This window comes from Aquila chrysaetos, chromosome 21 (assembly GCF_900496995.4).
Source record: "Aquila chrysaetos chrysaetos chromosome 21, bAquChr1.4, whole genome shotgun sequence".
NCBI classification, from domain to species: domain Eukaryota; kingdom Metazoa; phylum Chordata; class Aves; order Accipitriformes; family Accipitridae; genus Aquila; species Aquila chrysaetos.
Window position 1 is genome coordinate 22,879,909 of NC_044024.1, and position 16,047 is coordinate 22,895,955.

At 39.7% G+C, this 16,047-nt stretch overlaps 1 protein-coding gene across 4 annotated transcripts in view; it reads right to left on the minus strand.

The window, feature by feature from the left end:
• MTMR8 (myotubularin related protein 8) overlaps positions 1 to 15,575 on the minus strand; it is a 26,167-nt gene extending 10,592 nt beyond the window's left edge. The window contains exons 1-11 of one of the 4 annotated variants that reach the window (XM_029996860.1): positions 15,444 to 15,575; positions 13,711 to 13,833; positions 13,127 to 13,289; positions 10,606 to 10,763; positions 8,972 to 9,100; positions 7,876 to 7,985; positions 6,329 to 6,401; positions 5,775 to 5,907; positions 3,901 to 4,010; positions 2,650 to 2,775; positions 936 to 985 (exon numbers count right to left, since the gene is read on the minus strand). In XM_029996860.1, coding sequence (XP_029852720.1) covers positions 936 to 985; positions 2,650 to 2,775; positions 3,901 to 4,010; positions 5,775 to 5,907; positions 6,329 to 6,401; positions 7,876 to 7,985; positions 8,972 to 9,100; positions 10,606 to 10,763; positions 13,127 to 13,289; positions 13,711 to 13,833; positions 15,444 to 15,467 — 1,199 coding nt within the window. In that variant the 5' untranslated portion in view covers positions 15,468 to 15,575. Of the gene's footprint in view, positions 1 to 935; positions 986 to 2,649; positions 2,776 to 3,900; positions 4,011 to 5,774; positions 5,908 to 6,328; positions 6,402 to 7,850; positions 7,986 to 8,971; positions 9,101 to 10,605; positions 10,764 to 11,486; positions 11,733 to 13,126; positions 13,290 to 13,710; positions 13,834 to 15,212; positions 15,342 to 15,443 lie in introns of those variants that run through there. The other 3 variants (XM_041118939.1, XM_029996861.1, XM_029996862.1) reach the window with 3 other exon arrangements.
• Between the last annotated feature and the right edge of the window lie 472 nt (positions 15,576 to 16,047).

Sequence of the window (16,047 nt, forward strand, 5' to 3'; positions counted from 1 at the left end):
AAATTCATGTCTCAAGTATATTTTGTATCCATTGCCAAGTTCTCATATTTGGAACAATCCTTTGTAACAGAAGGAGGTTTTGGTTTCTGGGGTTTTTTTGGTCTTAAAGCAAGAAAGGTAAAAAGAGTCCTTAAAGAAGCAGAAGCAATGACCACAGAACATTTACTTGGCCAATAATGACCAGTTTATCTTTGACTGCTGCTTCTTATATACCAGTATAAGGATGGGGGAAAATAAGCAATATGCACAGATATACTTTAAGGAAACAGATTTGTTTTATTATTAAATACAGGAATCAGTTTCACATCAAGAACAAAGCTTCAATTTTTAGCAAGTTAATACCACTGAACAGACCGGTCCCTTCCCTCCTCGTATTCTTTTGGACCATCTCAGTTTAATTTCTGTATGGTAAATATAACAAGACGTAGTTCAAGGTAATATCCCTACTAGATGCAGGCTATCAATTACAGGAATGATAGCATTTTTAATGTGCCTAGAGAATGCAGGTCAAATTGGTTTTTAGCACTATATTGGGCTCAAGTTCATGCTTTCAACTTGGTAAAAGTCCTGAAAAACATTAGCTGATATTTTCTTCCAGGAGATGATTGCAGAAGAATTAACGTGTCTTGCCAGAACATCAACACTCCTCATACAATACAAATGTGATTTTACAGGTAGGAAAACACTCATAATACAATTTGTTCAAGACTGTATGATTTTGTAAAGTAATAAAAAAAAAAAGCACTGGTGAAATAACAACCCTAGCAGATACTGGCTTTATGTCAGCCACTCCAGTGTTTTCCAAATCTTCTCTCCTCTGTCCTGTATTTTCATTTAAATTTTTCATGGGAGTACATGAACCTGAAAACACTATATTAGTTTCATAGCCAAGTCTTCACCCAGTCACTGCACCCAAGATAACATGCTCTTCTTACCTGTGTGAGAATTTGTGGCCCATTGCAATCCACTCCTTTTCTATTAGAACCTTCAGTTTCAAAACAGAGATTAAAAAAAGACCATTACTTTGTTTAGAAAAAGCAAAATGAAGCCTTTGATGTTAAACTCTGAAAAGCTTACAATCAATGCTACCTGCTGACCCTACTGTTATGAGTGTATCCATAGAAGCCAATGAAAATAGTAACAGTGATTTAGAGTACGTCACTGTTAGAATCAGAAGTTACTTCAAGCAAGCCCAGTACTACCTTGAGAGAGTTTCTATGTTGTTAAAATCATAATATATAAACATGCTGATCTAAAAGAAGTAACAGCTTAATATTACACTATGTACTATTTAATTCAGAAAAGAGTATCGTGACATTCAGCAAAATAAATCAGCAAGTGGAATTCAACAAATGTTTAACACACAAATAGGAATATAAGAAGTACAGTTGTGTATTGAGGAGCTCAGGATGAAATCAGGAAAACTATATGGCTATTTCTCTTTTAAAGAGAATGCCTGTGCAATATGTAAGAAAATAAGGAAGCAGTATTTTCCTTAAACACATGGCTCATAAGGAACCAAATGACTGTTGCTGAATCCATTATTATTTGCCTTGCTGGATCATAGTTAAAGATCAATTCCTGATATCATCATCCAGAGACTTAAACAACAAAAGGAGGTCAGAAATTCACAACAGAGTTCTTTGAAAACTTAAGTTATATTGCTTTTCAAATTTTTCCATTCTCTACACTTTTGTTGCATTCATTCAGGAATAACCACTGTCATAGGATTTGTGCATATAAACCATTTGCTTGGAGGACAGATAAGCATTTGTCTGTTGGACTTACTGTTCCTGTTCCTAATCAAAATCACGTTTCTTAGTTCATACAGAATTGTCCAGAGCACAGCCAAAGCCTAGGCAGATGTTTCACACTCTGATGTAATTTTAACTGTTAAAAGATGGCAGTATAATCCAGAAGCAAAATAAATAATAAAAGAATTAGCACAGAATGCAAGGAAACAGTCCTAGCAGTGCAAAACACTGGAGGAGGCAAAATTTGCATTATTCTGATTTCAGGGTTTCTTTTAAGGAACTCTTCTGACAAAGAGCAGCAGTCTGTCTTTCAGGTACTTAACAAAAAGAGATGAACAGAGAAAAACCATCACAGATTGCACTATATTTATGCAGTGATGGCTTCAAATAAGAAAAAGCCTGAGTAGAAGCAAGTGGCCAAATTCATGTGTAATGGCTTTAAAAAAGTTCTTTAATGATGCACAGATTTTACGTGATATACAGGTTATATGCTGCCCTATGCACAAGAATGAGTTCACCCAATTTTAAATCCTAGCAGAGAAGAGACCATTCACTGTAACAGTCTTAAATGACAAGCTTCTTCACCGCTTTTTTTGTGGATTGCTGCCAGAGTTGCATCCTTTGCTCACTCATCTCTTGCTGAAATGTCTCATTAGTGGCTCTCATGTGGACATTCAAGGAAACAAAGATTTGGGAATTGTAAATCAACCACTGCCGTTTTGTGCCCATGCTGTTCACAGCAATTAAAGCCTGTTTATAGAATCAAAGCTGTTTTTATATAGGTCACCTACTGTTTGTTCCAGGAAATGGCCTAAAACATTTAATTAGGGCCTGTTTACATTTAAAATACAGGAAGCACTTTTTATTTTTGAAATTCCAACATTCGTCTTCTTACCATAAAGCCTTTAAAAGTCCTATAAAATGGATCTAAGAGGAGGCTAGCCAGGGAGCAGACCTGCGCTGTGCGATCCCACCCATCAGAGCAGTGGACTAACACACTAGCTTTTTCATCTTTCACAGCCTGTGAAGGAAAGACCAGACAGAACAGTTTAGCAGCTTTCTAGGTTGGTTACTGTAATTAAATGCTATCCCTTTATTTGCATTTACCTGACTGGCCTAAAACCCAAGAGGAAAATTTGTCATTTCTCATCTGGACCATGGAAATGCACCATTTCTAGTCACATAGCCATCAACCCATAGGAAACCCCAACTAGAATAAACTGTTGTAGCATGCCTTGTCAGCAACACCAACTGTCAAGAAACAAAGACCCTCTGATCTCAAAATGCTCAGTCTTCTGAAAGGCCAAGAATTCTCAGTCCCCTTCTCTAAGGAAAAATTTGGTGGATGAATAAAGAATAATAATTGGACAGATGGGGACTAGGAACTTCCCAAGAAAAATTAGAAGAGCTCATCCCAACTTCCTCCCATATGGACCACCTTCTTCCCCTTGTACCGGTGGCAGAAGAGAAACACAAAATAGCTTCTTGCTTGCTACATGGGAAAATTTTAAGAGAGAAAAGACAACATTTATAGAAGGTCACTACTCTTGCCACGTGTTGCCTGCACACCCTTTACTATTACTGAAGAGCCATTTGTCTTAATGACTTTTCTCCTTCTGCCTGACCTGCAAAGCCACAAGCTCTGGAGAAATGAAGACTGCATTGAAAAATCAAAATTAGCAGTCCCCGCATCACATAGAACCAGGAGAAAATAAACTGGTCTAAACACTCCCTCATTTAAAGCAGAGCAGTTCAATAACTAACTAGCATAAGGTTAAAAGTTGTTTGCACTACTAAATATGCGTTAGAAACATTTATAAAGGTCATTTATTCACATTTTGTGATTTTATTTGTTTCACATGAGTTCTAATAAAGCCCAGATAACTGCTTGTTACAATACAGTGAACAGGACAATGTCCCAATGCCTACAGCATTTCATTTAGTCATGGGAAGTGTCTAGGAGACAGCCCGCTGGGTAACCCCCTTGATTTTCTCCAACTGCAGGCTTGTTTTTGACAGCTGAGGCCAATCTGAATAGCAGTGTTTTCCCACCTTCTGTCCAGAGACAACTTCACAGCCTTGGAGCAGTCCCTAACAGACAAGTATGTATTTTTTAATTCACCTGCAGGCTGGAGTACAGTTTTACCTTGGCAAGAAAGACACCTGCATCCATCACAGCCTTAATGTGCCGTAACCAACCTGAGTTCTCCAGCCCAGTGAGGAAATCGCTCATTGAGGGGGACTTCATTTCACACACTAAGAACACAAACAAAGGAATTAGCTGACACTCTGTTAACAACATCTCTTCCTTTTTCCCACCTCCTCATTATCTCTTCACAGCAACAGAGCTTGGTAGATCCTAAAAGCTAACGTTTCCACACTTTTTAAGTGTCAGCAGCGACATCCTGTCTAAAGGACACAGAAACTACTGGTTACATACTTAAATACACAAGCCAGTGATTTTTAGCTATAAGAGAACTTGAGGATCTGAAAATATCCTCCTCCCCTTTTTTTAAATGGTAACTCATTATTTTTTCAGCTGAGTTTTTTCCAACATAGAAAGTGTTTACTGATCTGTTACTTCACTATAAATCACCATTGCACACACATCTAACAACTAACGTGCAGTCACCATCACAAAGAAAGGAGAGCTCCAATTTAGCGAGAGAAATAACATGTCTAACCTTGAAGGCAACTCAGATTACTATATTGAAACCCAGCATAGAAAATACTTATAGTAATACAGTTCAATAGTCTGCAAGCACCAGCGAGACAGATTTTATCACTGTTGAATAAGAATATGGGCGTAAACAAGTATTTATTCTGCCTCTTCTTCCACCACAAAATAAGTCTGCCAGGAACAGGCAATTGAGGACTTATACTTGTGATCAGGCCAATCTCTTGGTTATGTGAATAGCCTCATTTTTCTCCAAGGTCACCATGGATCCTGCAGTGCTACCTGGCCAGACACTTGGTAGCATCAATTATGGAACTATTTTGAACCCACATGACCATTACACTGGTTACTAAAATATTAAACTCGTATTTTGAATGACAGCACTTGTATTACATTTTAGAAAACTAAACACAGGGACCAAGCAGAATGATTTGCAGCATCTACTCTGCCCAGTTCCGCAGTCTTTGTCAGCACAAAGATGGTAATAGCACTGGAAACCAGCTAGCACAGTATGCTGGTTTGATCCAAGCCACACCTTTACCTTTAATGGAACTTCTTCAAAACTACATTAGTGAAAACATGGGCCTGATTCACCTCTTGCTCTCCAGTGGCTCAGGTATTTCTTCTGCCCTGCTTCGCATTTTTACCCAAAGATCACAATCTCACAGAGTAACTTAATTACCTGAGCTACTCTGCATTTTAATATATTTTAATGTGTTAAAACATTAATTTAATACATTTTAATGTATTAAAACCAAGTTCTGTTAAAGAAATCAGAAATAAATGAAAAATAAGAACTATGTATGTATGAGATTACAGATCTTTGGAAGATCATGCCAACATTTTATTTCAAACCAGAAATACTGTTTAACACTGAAATACTCCAAAATAAACATAGTAAACCCCAGAAAAGTATTTCCTCAACAACCTATGTTAGTTTTCTTTCAATAGCTCACAAAGTAACCATAAGACTATCTTAACAGTAAAATGTAATATTTCTCTAGCCTTTTTCTTTTAATTTGGCACATTTAAGAAATTCACATTCTAAGTAACTAGCACAATTAAGGAATGTTGTTAGTATTAGTTGCTATTTTTGAACCACTATAAAACTAAGCACAATAATAAAGAAAATGTCTAGCGGGAAGGCATTTTAACAACATTAACACTTTCAGCCACTTCAATACAGCAAGATAAAGGAAGATATTGACTTCGATTATCTGCTTCCATCACAATACACAAGTCCACATGCACTTGTGCACGTAGTACTTATATATTCTCAAAAGGTTCTGTCCAAAAGTAGCCAAGGGTAATGAAGACTGACCACTTGCATGGACGGTACTTACCTTCCAGGAGTTTCTGCAAGCTGTTCCGCATCACATGGATGTTTTCTATACCAATAAATTTAAAGCGAATGTTATCATAATTATCTTCATTCTCATAACCCTTCCCAGCAGCTCGGTTGGCCATGGCATTTAACTGTCAAATTCAAGAGAACAGGAATAGGATAGAAAAAGAGAGAAAATTAAAACAATATGCAGAAATAAATGAGTCTGTTTTGCAAATCCTTCTTTTTTATAAAATCTCCCAGAAAACACACTGAACAAAGTTGTTACTCCGACTTACTTCCCCACCTCCCAGACATTACTTCCAGCTGCTTCACTAAAATTATGCCAGTGTCTCCAGTCCATTAGTCATATGCAGAGACTCATTAAGACCCTGGATAGAATTTCTTAGGGTAGGCAGTATCAAAACCATGCCCAATTTCAGAATACTGCTGTCATCAAAACAGGTAAAGAGACATTGAGTCTGCCTTAACTGTGAAGCTACGTAAAAAGATTCAGACAGAAGCACACGAAAGTAAAACTAGGAATGCCATTTTTACGAGTAACATACATACATGGTGGTATAGAAATAGTAAGAGAATTCCAAAGCTTTTCACAGACATACATGCACAGATGAAATAAAGCCACCTGAGGGAAACATAGAAATATTAAAGTTGAGCAGAAAGAATACAGCAACCAACTGGAACTGCAGAAAAGAAGTAGAAAAGAAGCCAGTTGCTCTAACAATTACACAAAACAGTTCAAGAGCTACCAGGAAATCTTTAGTGGTGACCAAAAAAGAGCACCTCAACCCCCCGCATATTAATTTGGAAAGAGGAGTAATTTGCCTCCATAGAGAGAAGGAGGAGTCAGATACTGTATATACACACCTTTAGAACAACTAACCCTAGTGCTTCAGTTCTACCATTCAGAGAAAGACATGTTGTTTTAGAAGGAGAAATGTGACCAATTATAAATTTTCCCTTTTTCACCAAATACTTTAGAACAAAACTGCCACCAATGATAGATTTAGTGGAACATCTATAATACTGGAAGCTGTCTGTACCAAAAGAACATGCAGCGATTGCTACAAGCATACATATAATTACAGAATAGGTTATCTCTAGTATTTTGTCTTTTTGTAGTATGACATCTCCATCTTGGAACAACAGGTGAAACATTCCTTGTTTTCCCAAAAAGACTTTTTTCCTTCTTGCTCTTGCCATAGTTTAACTAAATCTGTAGTTTCTATAAAATAACTGCAATATCTGAACAGTGAAGCAGGTTCTCAGAAAGCTCAATTTTAAAATAATCAGAGCACTTTTAAATCTTTGTATTTAAATAATTGCATACCATGAAAATCCTTGTATTCTAATTTGCATATACCAACACTCCCAATCAACATGCTTACAAGATAATCATTTGAATTGGTTTCTAAATTCAATTCCTCAGGATGACAGTCATTAGAGATTTCAATTTCCGAATGTTTCTCCATTATCCTCTTACATAAACACCTCAGCAACGAAGTTCTAGCCCCAGATAGCTGCTATGGACCAGAAGAGCTGAATTGTACTAAACTCCAAGCTGCACATCATGAGAACATTAGTGTTATTTTTATGAAAGCAAAAAAATGGGAGCAATTGCTTTTCTCAATTGTTATCAGACTCCATACAGCCACACTTCTTCCCAGGTCTGCTGATAAAAGCACTTCAGGCTCATGGAACTGAATCCTAAGGCTCTCTCCAACTCAACATATTAAGGACCTAGCTCTCTGCAGGAAAATGCTTCACTGTCTCAGCCAGCTTCAAGACTGCCAGTTGCTTCAGGTCATCCTTAACACAAACCTCAACCCGGAATACTCCAGGAGTGCAAGCATTTTTAACAGCACTTAACATTGCAGTTCTATTATGCAAAAGTATTCATCACATTAAGACACCGAACCAGGAGCCTGATACCGAATTCCTGATTCAGGAATGACACAATTTAACCTAATGCAGCATAAGAAAGCATTAGCAGAGTTGTGAAAGAGTGAACTCGAAACAGCATTACTAATTCAGACGCAAGCTTTAAAAGTAGCCACAAACCCCAGGAAGATACCTTTGGCCTTGTGTCTACAACATACATGAAGGGGCTCCCAGGGTTGGCTTCTCTGATCGCCTGCAGCATTTGTTCATCCTCCAGACAGCGTGCACTGAACCCGGAGAGAGGCTGGCTACAACGACATATGGCAGCCTGCAACACACAACAGCTCATATTTTTCTGTGTTCAGATCATCTCTACTGCACTGCCCCCAAAACCACTAATTTGTTGATTTCTGTATGTCCTATTGTTTCCCTGAAAAACTGCTACTGAAATGGACATACAGAAATACTACTGGAGTATCTCTCAAAGCTAGAAGTCTGAGAATCTTAAGAAAGTAGAGAGGCTAAGGAGCCCTGCTGCAAATTTTATTGCTATGTTCTCAAACCCACTATGGTCTGCCTGATGATAGGTATCCCAGACACCTGTTAGCATTTCTCATGTTTTCTACTTCATTTCTATTGTCCAAACCATTCTTTTCCACAACTTTGCTTATCAGTTGTTACTGTTCCATGCTCACAACTGCACTGAGTATGCTTTAGGGAAATTTCAATAGCTGCCAGCACAACTCCATACAGTTGCTCAGGTCAAGGCACGCTTCCTCAGGAAAACAACAATTTGACTGTGACAGCATTTTCCTAACATCTGCATCTAAAACACTGCTGAGACAGCAAAGTTAAAAATTTACATTCTGGTCTTCAGTGGAAAAAAAAAACTGAAACCTTCACTTATTCTGAGCTAGTGGGGATTTATTTCAGGGTGGTTCCTCCTCTTCAATACTAAGAAAATCTAGCTGAGTTAACATGTATCTTGTTAAAACATGATTCAATATAGCTAAACAGTAGATTAAAAACCCCACATAACAAGGCATTGCTGAAAGCAAAATTTCCAGACAGGAAGCTTGGAAAGTTTGTGCTTTTGGCACAGCTCTAGATGCATCCAAAGTGTTTGTCTTTAACTAGCTTATTCTGTGTCTCAGAACAAACTAATATTAAAGCCATTAAGAGAAACACAGTTCTCAAACATGAAGTTAATATACTCTAATAGTTACATCTCATTCTTTCCCTTCACTAAAAGGGGACTGTACAAGAAGTAGAACCCTTACTCCCCACAAAGACAGCAGACAACGAACAACTAACATTGTTTTCCTTATACAAGTACGAAAGCACTGGAATCCGCCCTCTGCTTCTGAACCTTGAGCTTCCAATCACCACTGCCTTATTAGCAGCTCTAGGCACCACTATTTCTGGAGGATATGTGTTGCAAATCTAAGTGAGAAAAGAGAAAAAAAATCCAGACATTACTACTTAACAGTTAAAAATTCATGAAAAAAAAATCATCTTTAGCTTACAATCTAGCATTTATAAACAACAGGAATAGATTGTTTGCCAGAGTGTATCGAGCCGTTAAGATGTATTTACAAAGGTAACACAGGAATAGGTGCAAAAATAAAACAATCAATTTTGCAACTGAAGCTAAAAAAACAGACTGCACAGTACACAATATATATTAAAAGGAAGTTCTTTAAATCCATAAATTTTATGAAAGTTCCTGCTTTGTCACAAAAAGAGGAATTAAGAACAACTATATTTAAAAAGTTCCCTCAATCTTATTCAACTTGAAATGAGCTTCCAGCAATCAGGTAGCATTCTCAGAGACCAGCTTTATCTTTTTCCCCTCAAAAATGGACAGTCTTTTCAGCACATACTTCACAGATAAGCTATTCTCCAAGTCTGGCTTTACTTTAGGCTTGACAATGTTAAAACAGAAGCTGGAAACCCTGAGGAAATTATAAAGCACTGGCACCTGAGGAGTTACATACTAGCAAGTAAAGCTGCAAAGTGATTAATGATTTTAGATGCCCACATTCAAATGCCCTAATCAGCTAATGGAAAAAGCACCTCTCGCATTGCACCTCAACTCAGGCATACAAAGATAAGTCATTTAAAATTACCAGTCACTTCTGACAGCACAGACCTATATTTCTCCAATGCAAAGCATAACAGTAAAGAAAACTAGCGGGGGAAGGGAGCGGAGAGCAGAGGGGAAGGGACTCAAGACAATATATTGGTATCTTCCTTGGAGTTGTTTGCTTTGTCTTTTAGACAGAAAGGTCTGACTGTACACAGCATCAGAAGAAATAAAAAGGGAAATGATATGAAGCAGGAGTTTGAGTAAGCTTGCTGAAAAATGCTTTCATTTAAAGTTGTTTAGATCCAACCTGGCCTTACAGGGGAGAAAGAAGAAAACAACAGCAGCAGCCAGTTAGGACTGAAATGATTGAGAACGCTTATTTAGCAGAAGATGCAACCAAGCAAGAAAAAAGAAGTCTGTTTTCCATTACTGTTTTTTCCTTCCTTACCTAGTCCTTTGTCTACTCTGCCTCATTCCCCACCAAGCCAAATCACTGCCATTTATTTCTCTTCCACACATCTGTCACCAGCCTGGTGGGACAGGGTTTGGAAATACCAAAAGCAGCTAAGGGTACTTCAGGTTTTTCATAACAGATGGTTTGACATTTCTCTAGAAAAACAAGTATCTGGTACTTTGCCAAGGGGATCAAAGCAAACCAAGGTGACTCCACAGCTCTGTTCTGTTCTTCCTTAGCATCACTACCTGCAACTTCACATCAAGACGATGCTGCTTCGATTAAAACCAACTGAGCTCATTCCTCCCCAGAGGCATCACTTATGCAGCAGTAGAAGGACTGCTGTATGACATTAATAACAAAGAAGAGATACTGCATTAAATGGCTACTTTGGGCAAGAATTACCTCATAGTCTTTATTAACATCCGTTATTTCCCAATAGTCATTTGGAATTCCCATACGCTGGTAATCCACTTTTAAATCAATCAGCTTCCATCCAGTCTCCCGGTTCTCTTTAGACATTTTAGGATTATAAGAGAAAGCGTAAAGTTCTTCAGGTTTCGCTGGGAAGAAGGAAGAAAAAATTAACTAGTCAGAGATACAAAGACATACAGAGAGGTCAACATTTCTTCCTAAAGGCCATCTTTTGGATAAGCACACTGTGCAAGCCAGCAAGCTGCAGGTGTACCACAACCAATTCAAGGACTGAAAAAAATTATTCAGTCAAGAAAGATCAGGAGAGTTAGAAATCATTTACTAAAGAAGCCAAAGGGCTCTGCCACTGTACTGCACAGTTGGCTATATTTTAATAACAGCTATCTTCCCTGTGCTTCTGCCTCCTCAAAGGTCAGAAGCATGAAGTTTTCTTTTATCACTTTGTGTACTTTACTACTCTAAGCAAATTTATAGACTGAGTCTCACTCCTTAAAAAAAAAAAAAAAAAAAAAATTGAGTACTACATAGAAGAGTATAGATACTTAAAACTTCTCAACCTCACATTTACGGTTTTCATTCAGCGTAGCACCAAGTGCCAACAATTCGTATCAAAATCCTCAGGAATTTGCAGTACTCAGTTCCCACATGCAGGGAGGCACACTAAAACATTTTGTCAGAATTAATTAAAACTTCAAAGTAGTAATTTTTTCCCAAACAAATTATTTCCTACTGAATTCACTGCAATAGGCATGTTAGACAAGATTTATATCATAAGAATTAATCCATAAATGAAAACATGTATTAAAAGATATATTTTTCTGTGAAGAGTTCATAAAACAGCTCTTGCACACCTGGAAGTTCATCGTTCAACAGTGAGTTCTGAGCCGCACGGAAAACTTGATAGATGTCTTGAATATTACTGTCAGCCCAACAAAAGCTTCAGGCTGTGTCTGACAAATGGTAATTTCTTCCTCCCTCCATCTCTACCATCCCAATTTCCTTCCCTCTCTTCATAAAATGCAAATCCAACCAATAACTCATTCAGCTGATTCCCAAGGCAGCAAGCGCTCCAGAGACAGAGTGAAACCTGTCAGAGTCTGATAAAGTAGCCAGGTTACCAGACAGGTAACCCATAGCTGTCAATCATACATGTGCAAATCATAAATAATTATATGCTCTGCCAAAAAAAACATGAAGGAAGCATACATACAGAAATTTTAAAACAACAAAAGAGAACTGTTAAAATCCATAAATAGAACAAAAGAAAGAGCTGCAGCATATTACACAAATAACCACAAGACAAAAGAAACTGATGTAATCCCCTGCAGTGGCAGCTCCCACGCTTCAAGACCCTACATAAGTCTCTAATTTTCAAAACTGAAAGAACAGTGACAGCTTTTAAACATACCACCAGAAACTTGCCAGATGCAGCAACAGAATTAGAACTTCAAAACTAAGAAAACTCCAAAGCTCAGAGCACAAAGGAGATGCTGGGAATAGCCACAAGCCTTAATATCAATCAAAAAAAAAACCCCACACTCAGCAAAAACCATTTCTACTACAGTATTTCTGTTCAAGTCCTCTATGTGATGGCCAGCACGAAGCAGACTGGTGCTATCAATTCCCTTCCCTTAGACTAGTGACGTAATTAGAAAATGCAATTACAAATGGCATCCTTGTAATAACACTGAACTCCAAATACTGGTTCACTGATGGAGCACCCCAAAAAACAGAAGCTGCCATTTACAGAAGCCAGGTAGGAAACTCGGTGGAATGCTGTTCTGCAAGAAGAACAAGTAGCCTGAGAATTCATCCATGATGGACTAAAAAGTTGAAGCCAGAAGAGACCACAGGCTTTTGAGGATGTTTTGCTTACACTCTTTAAGAGTGACTCCAAGTCAGGGCAGCCAGGGTGAAGCACAGGGTTTGACAACTGAAAGAAGACAAACACTGAAGAGTAGCCTAAACATGCTACTGGGAAACAAATGAAAGATCCCAAAAGCTTTATTTGTGGGATTCCAGAATTCTGTCAACATCTGGATCAACTGGAAAGGGTAGAACTACACATGGACAACAGCTAAGTCACAGAAATGACTAACTGACAATGGCCAGGTATAGGATATGACACTCAGCACGAGTGCTACAAGAAAAAAGCCTGAGATGCTGCATACAGCCTCAGTCAGGCAAATGAACTTTGCATGGGTCTTCAGAAGTTCCTCATGGGAGACCACCTCATTCCCACTGCCACAGAAGACCCGTGTTTAGTTTGGAAGCAAATGCCCTGGTCCACAGGGTAGCACTCTACTTACTGAGCCAACCCACACAGATCGTCTCTGGCGGTGGAAACCAATTCTGATTTCACATCCTCCCCCTCCTGCACTGACACTGCAAAACCAACAGTCTGGCAGGCAAAGCTTTCTCTATTGCTAAGACGAGCCTTCCAGCCTAAAGCATTTCAATGATTTGCAAAACAGACTCCCGTCCTAAATACCTGGTTGTGAAAGTTTAAGCAATGAGGTATACACTTCATGACAGTCACGTTCCTGCCCAATAACAAAGTGAGCCACATGGAAGTTCTTGCAGTGAATAAGGAGTGGATATCCAGCTGTGGTCAGAGGCATTTTTTCTATAGTTGCAATATGGTGATGCAGAATCTGAAAAAGAGGAAATAAACCTGGTTCACTTTGCTTTCACTCCACCCCCATACGCGATATATTTTGTCATTCCCATTTTACTTTAGAATTGATAAAAAAGGCTAATTTCAGTGCTAATTTTGTAGTTCTAAAAGCTGTAAAATCAGTTGTGGTGGCTTGGTATATTGAGTTTGAGATGGGAAACTAGACAAGTTTTTTATGTTCCTGGAACTAACACTAATTCAGTGAGCGACCTCAATCAAGTCACATCACCATTATGTTCATTTCCTTCCAAAACAGATGTTTCTGTTAAGCATTTGGTAAGAAAATGCTATAAAAGACCACTACAACTTTGGAACTCACAAACCTGTTCATTTTGGATACGAGATATAAAGTAATTTTTATACTTGTATTTAAACAGACTCCAGGTATCACAACATACCCATGTTTCTTTTCTGACTTCAGCAGAAGCATCTACATAGATAAGGTGGGTAGCTGTCAGGTATAACGTCCCATTTGCTGCCTTCCTATTTGTATAACGATCTAGTAATTTCACATTTTCAACCTGCAATATAAAAAGAGTATGAAAAAATGAATTTAACTTTGATTGAGGAAATAACTATGCACTTGTTGAACCACAATCATTTAACTTCTAATATACAACTCAGGAAGTAGGACAGAAAAATGTAAGAATTAGTCTTCCCTGCAACACTAACTCAGCTTCACACTACAAATTCAAATTATTTCTCCAGCAATTAAAGCCAAAAAGGTTAAGCGAACAGCCGAGGTTTACCACCACTGTGAATAACAAGATTACTAGATTTGTAGCCAAGATGATCACAGTTTATTACTGTGCAAGGTTGCAGAAATAATAGGACAAAACACTGAGAAAAAAAAGACTGTCCATGTTCAGTATAATCAAAATGCTGCTGTGAAAGAAACAGCCCTCTCCACTCTGACTTCCAGCTGCTCAGTCAATATAAAAAAGTATTAGTAGCTACTTCTTGTAACACACTTCCTAGGCATGTAAGCCCATTTCATAAACCACACTAAGCTAATTAATAAAAACAGTTTTAAAAACCATCAGCACAGACATATTAAAATATTAATTTTAAAGTATTTTACGTTATTTGATTGATTTTCTCCTGGCGTACTTGCTTCTTAATGAACATAGACAAAATTTTTCTTTCGACATTAAACAAAAATAATGAGGGGGGGGATTGGAAGGACAGTGAAAACAAACAGTTTAACAGTGTAAGATAAATTAGTTCTGGGTATTGAATATGTAAGCTTCTGTACAGGGTCATTGGTCTGAGATAAATCATGGAAAATGTCAGCAAAGAAACTTGAAGAGCAGAGGTCTCAGCTCTGTGTCTTCCTACTATGTCATGTTTTCCAGCACATATAATTATCATAACTAATATTGCCCTTTTTCAGGCCACTAGAGACAAGCAGGTCCAGCAAAGCACCTTAGGCAATATGGGTAAGGAGCATCCCCAAAATAATATTCTCGAGAATAAAACAAAACAAAACACAGCAACCTTCATGGTATATTTAAAATACAAACAAACAAAAAACCCCAACTGCTGGACTGACAGCTGCCTGAAGTAAATACTTTTTTTTTTTACCTGTCACGAGCACAGCATTCCCAGAGCTCCCGTTTCACTTTATTCAACTGAAAAAGCACATTTTGAGTCACTTATTCGGCCGGAGGGGGTCTCCGCGCTTTGATATACATGTTTACACGAATCGCACCCAAAACACCTTTTGATCAGTACCCTTACTAAAAATTTCCTTTCCAACAAGGCGATACAGTAAGAAGTACCTAAACACCACGTCAAGTAGCTTTAAGCCTTCCAGACTTATCCGCGACCCGTTTTGAGAAGCGCGAGGGACGTTCGAGGATACGTATGCCTTGAAAGCAAGCAAAAATAGCTCGCTTACGCAAATTAATCACGACTTAAAAGAAAAATCGTTGAAAACGCCGGCCCTGACAACAGCCCCAGCCGAGGCCCGCCATCCCCGCAGGGGCTTCACCTCAGGTGTCCCGCGGGGAGGGCCCGGCGCAGGGCGGCGAGCGGAGCCCCGGGCCCCGGCCCGGCCTGCCGCCCCCAGGCGCCGCGGGAGGACCCCGGCGGGACGGCGGCTGGCTCCCGGGGCGGCACGGCCTCTTACCTTCGGGGTGGTGATGTGCTCCATGGCAGCACCGCCCGCCTCCCCCGGCCTCACCTCGGCCCGCCCGCGCGGCCCGGCCTCCTCGCCGCCATTTGCACGGGGCAGCGCCCGGCCCCGCCGCAAACCTCGCGAGAGTTCTGCGGGAGAGGCGCCGCAGCCGCCATTTTGGGTGAGGGCACGGCGTCCCCGGGGGAGCGGAGATCGGGGTCTGCCGGGCCGCCGCGCTCCTACCGTGGCTGCTCGCGGTGGCCCGGAGCCCCTTGGGCCGGTCGCGGAGAAGGGTGGGGAGCCTCGCCGTCCTCCGCAGTCCTCGGCCCGAGGGGCCCAGAGAGGCCCCTCTGTCCTGCTGTGGCCCCGCCGCCTCCCGGGTGTCTCCAGGTCCCCTGCCCTCCCCTCCCGGTACGGGCGGGTACGAAGCTCTCGGGGGATATTTCAGGAGAAAAACCGCACTTTTATTCCTCAAGGTGTAAGGCCATCAGTCCCGGCATCAGCATTGCCCTCAATGGGTAGCAGGCTAATAGCATTACCCACTCGTGAAAGGGGGTTGGAGACACGTTTGACAATGGTAATACCTACTACAGGCACTTAACAGAACTAATAATAC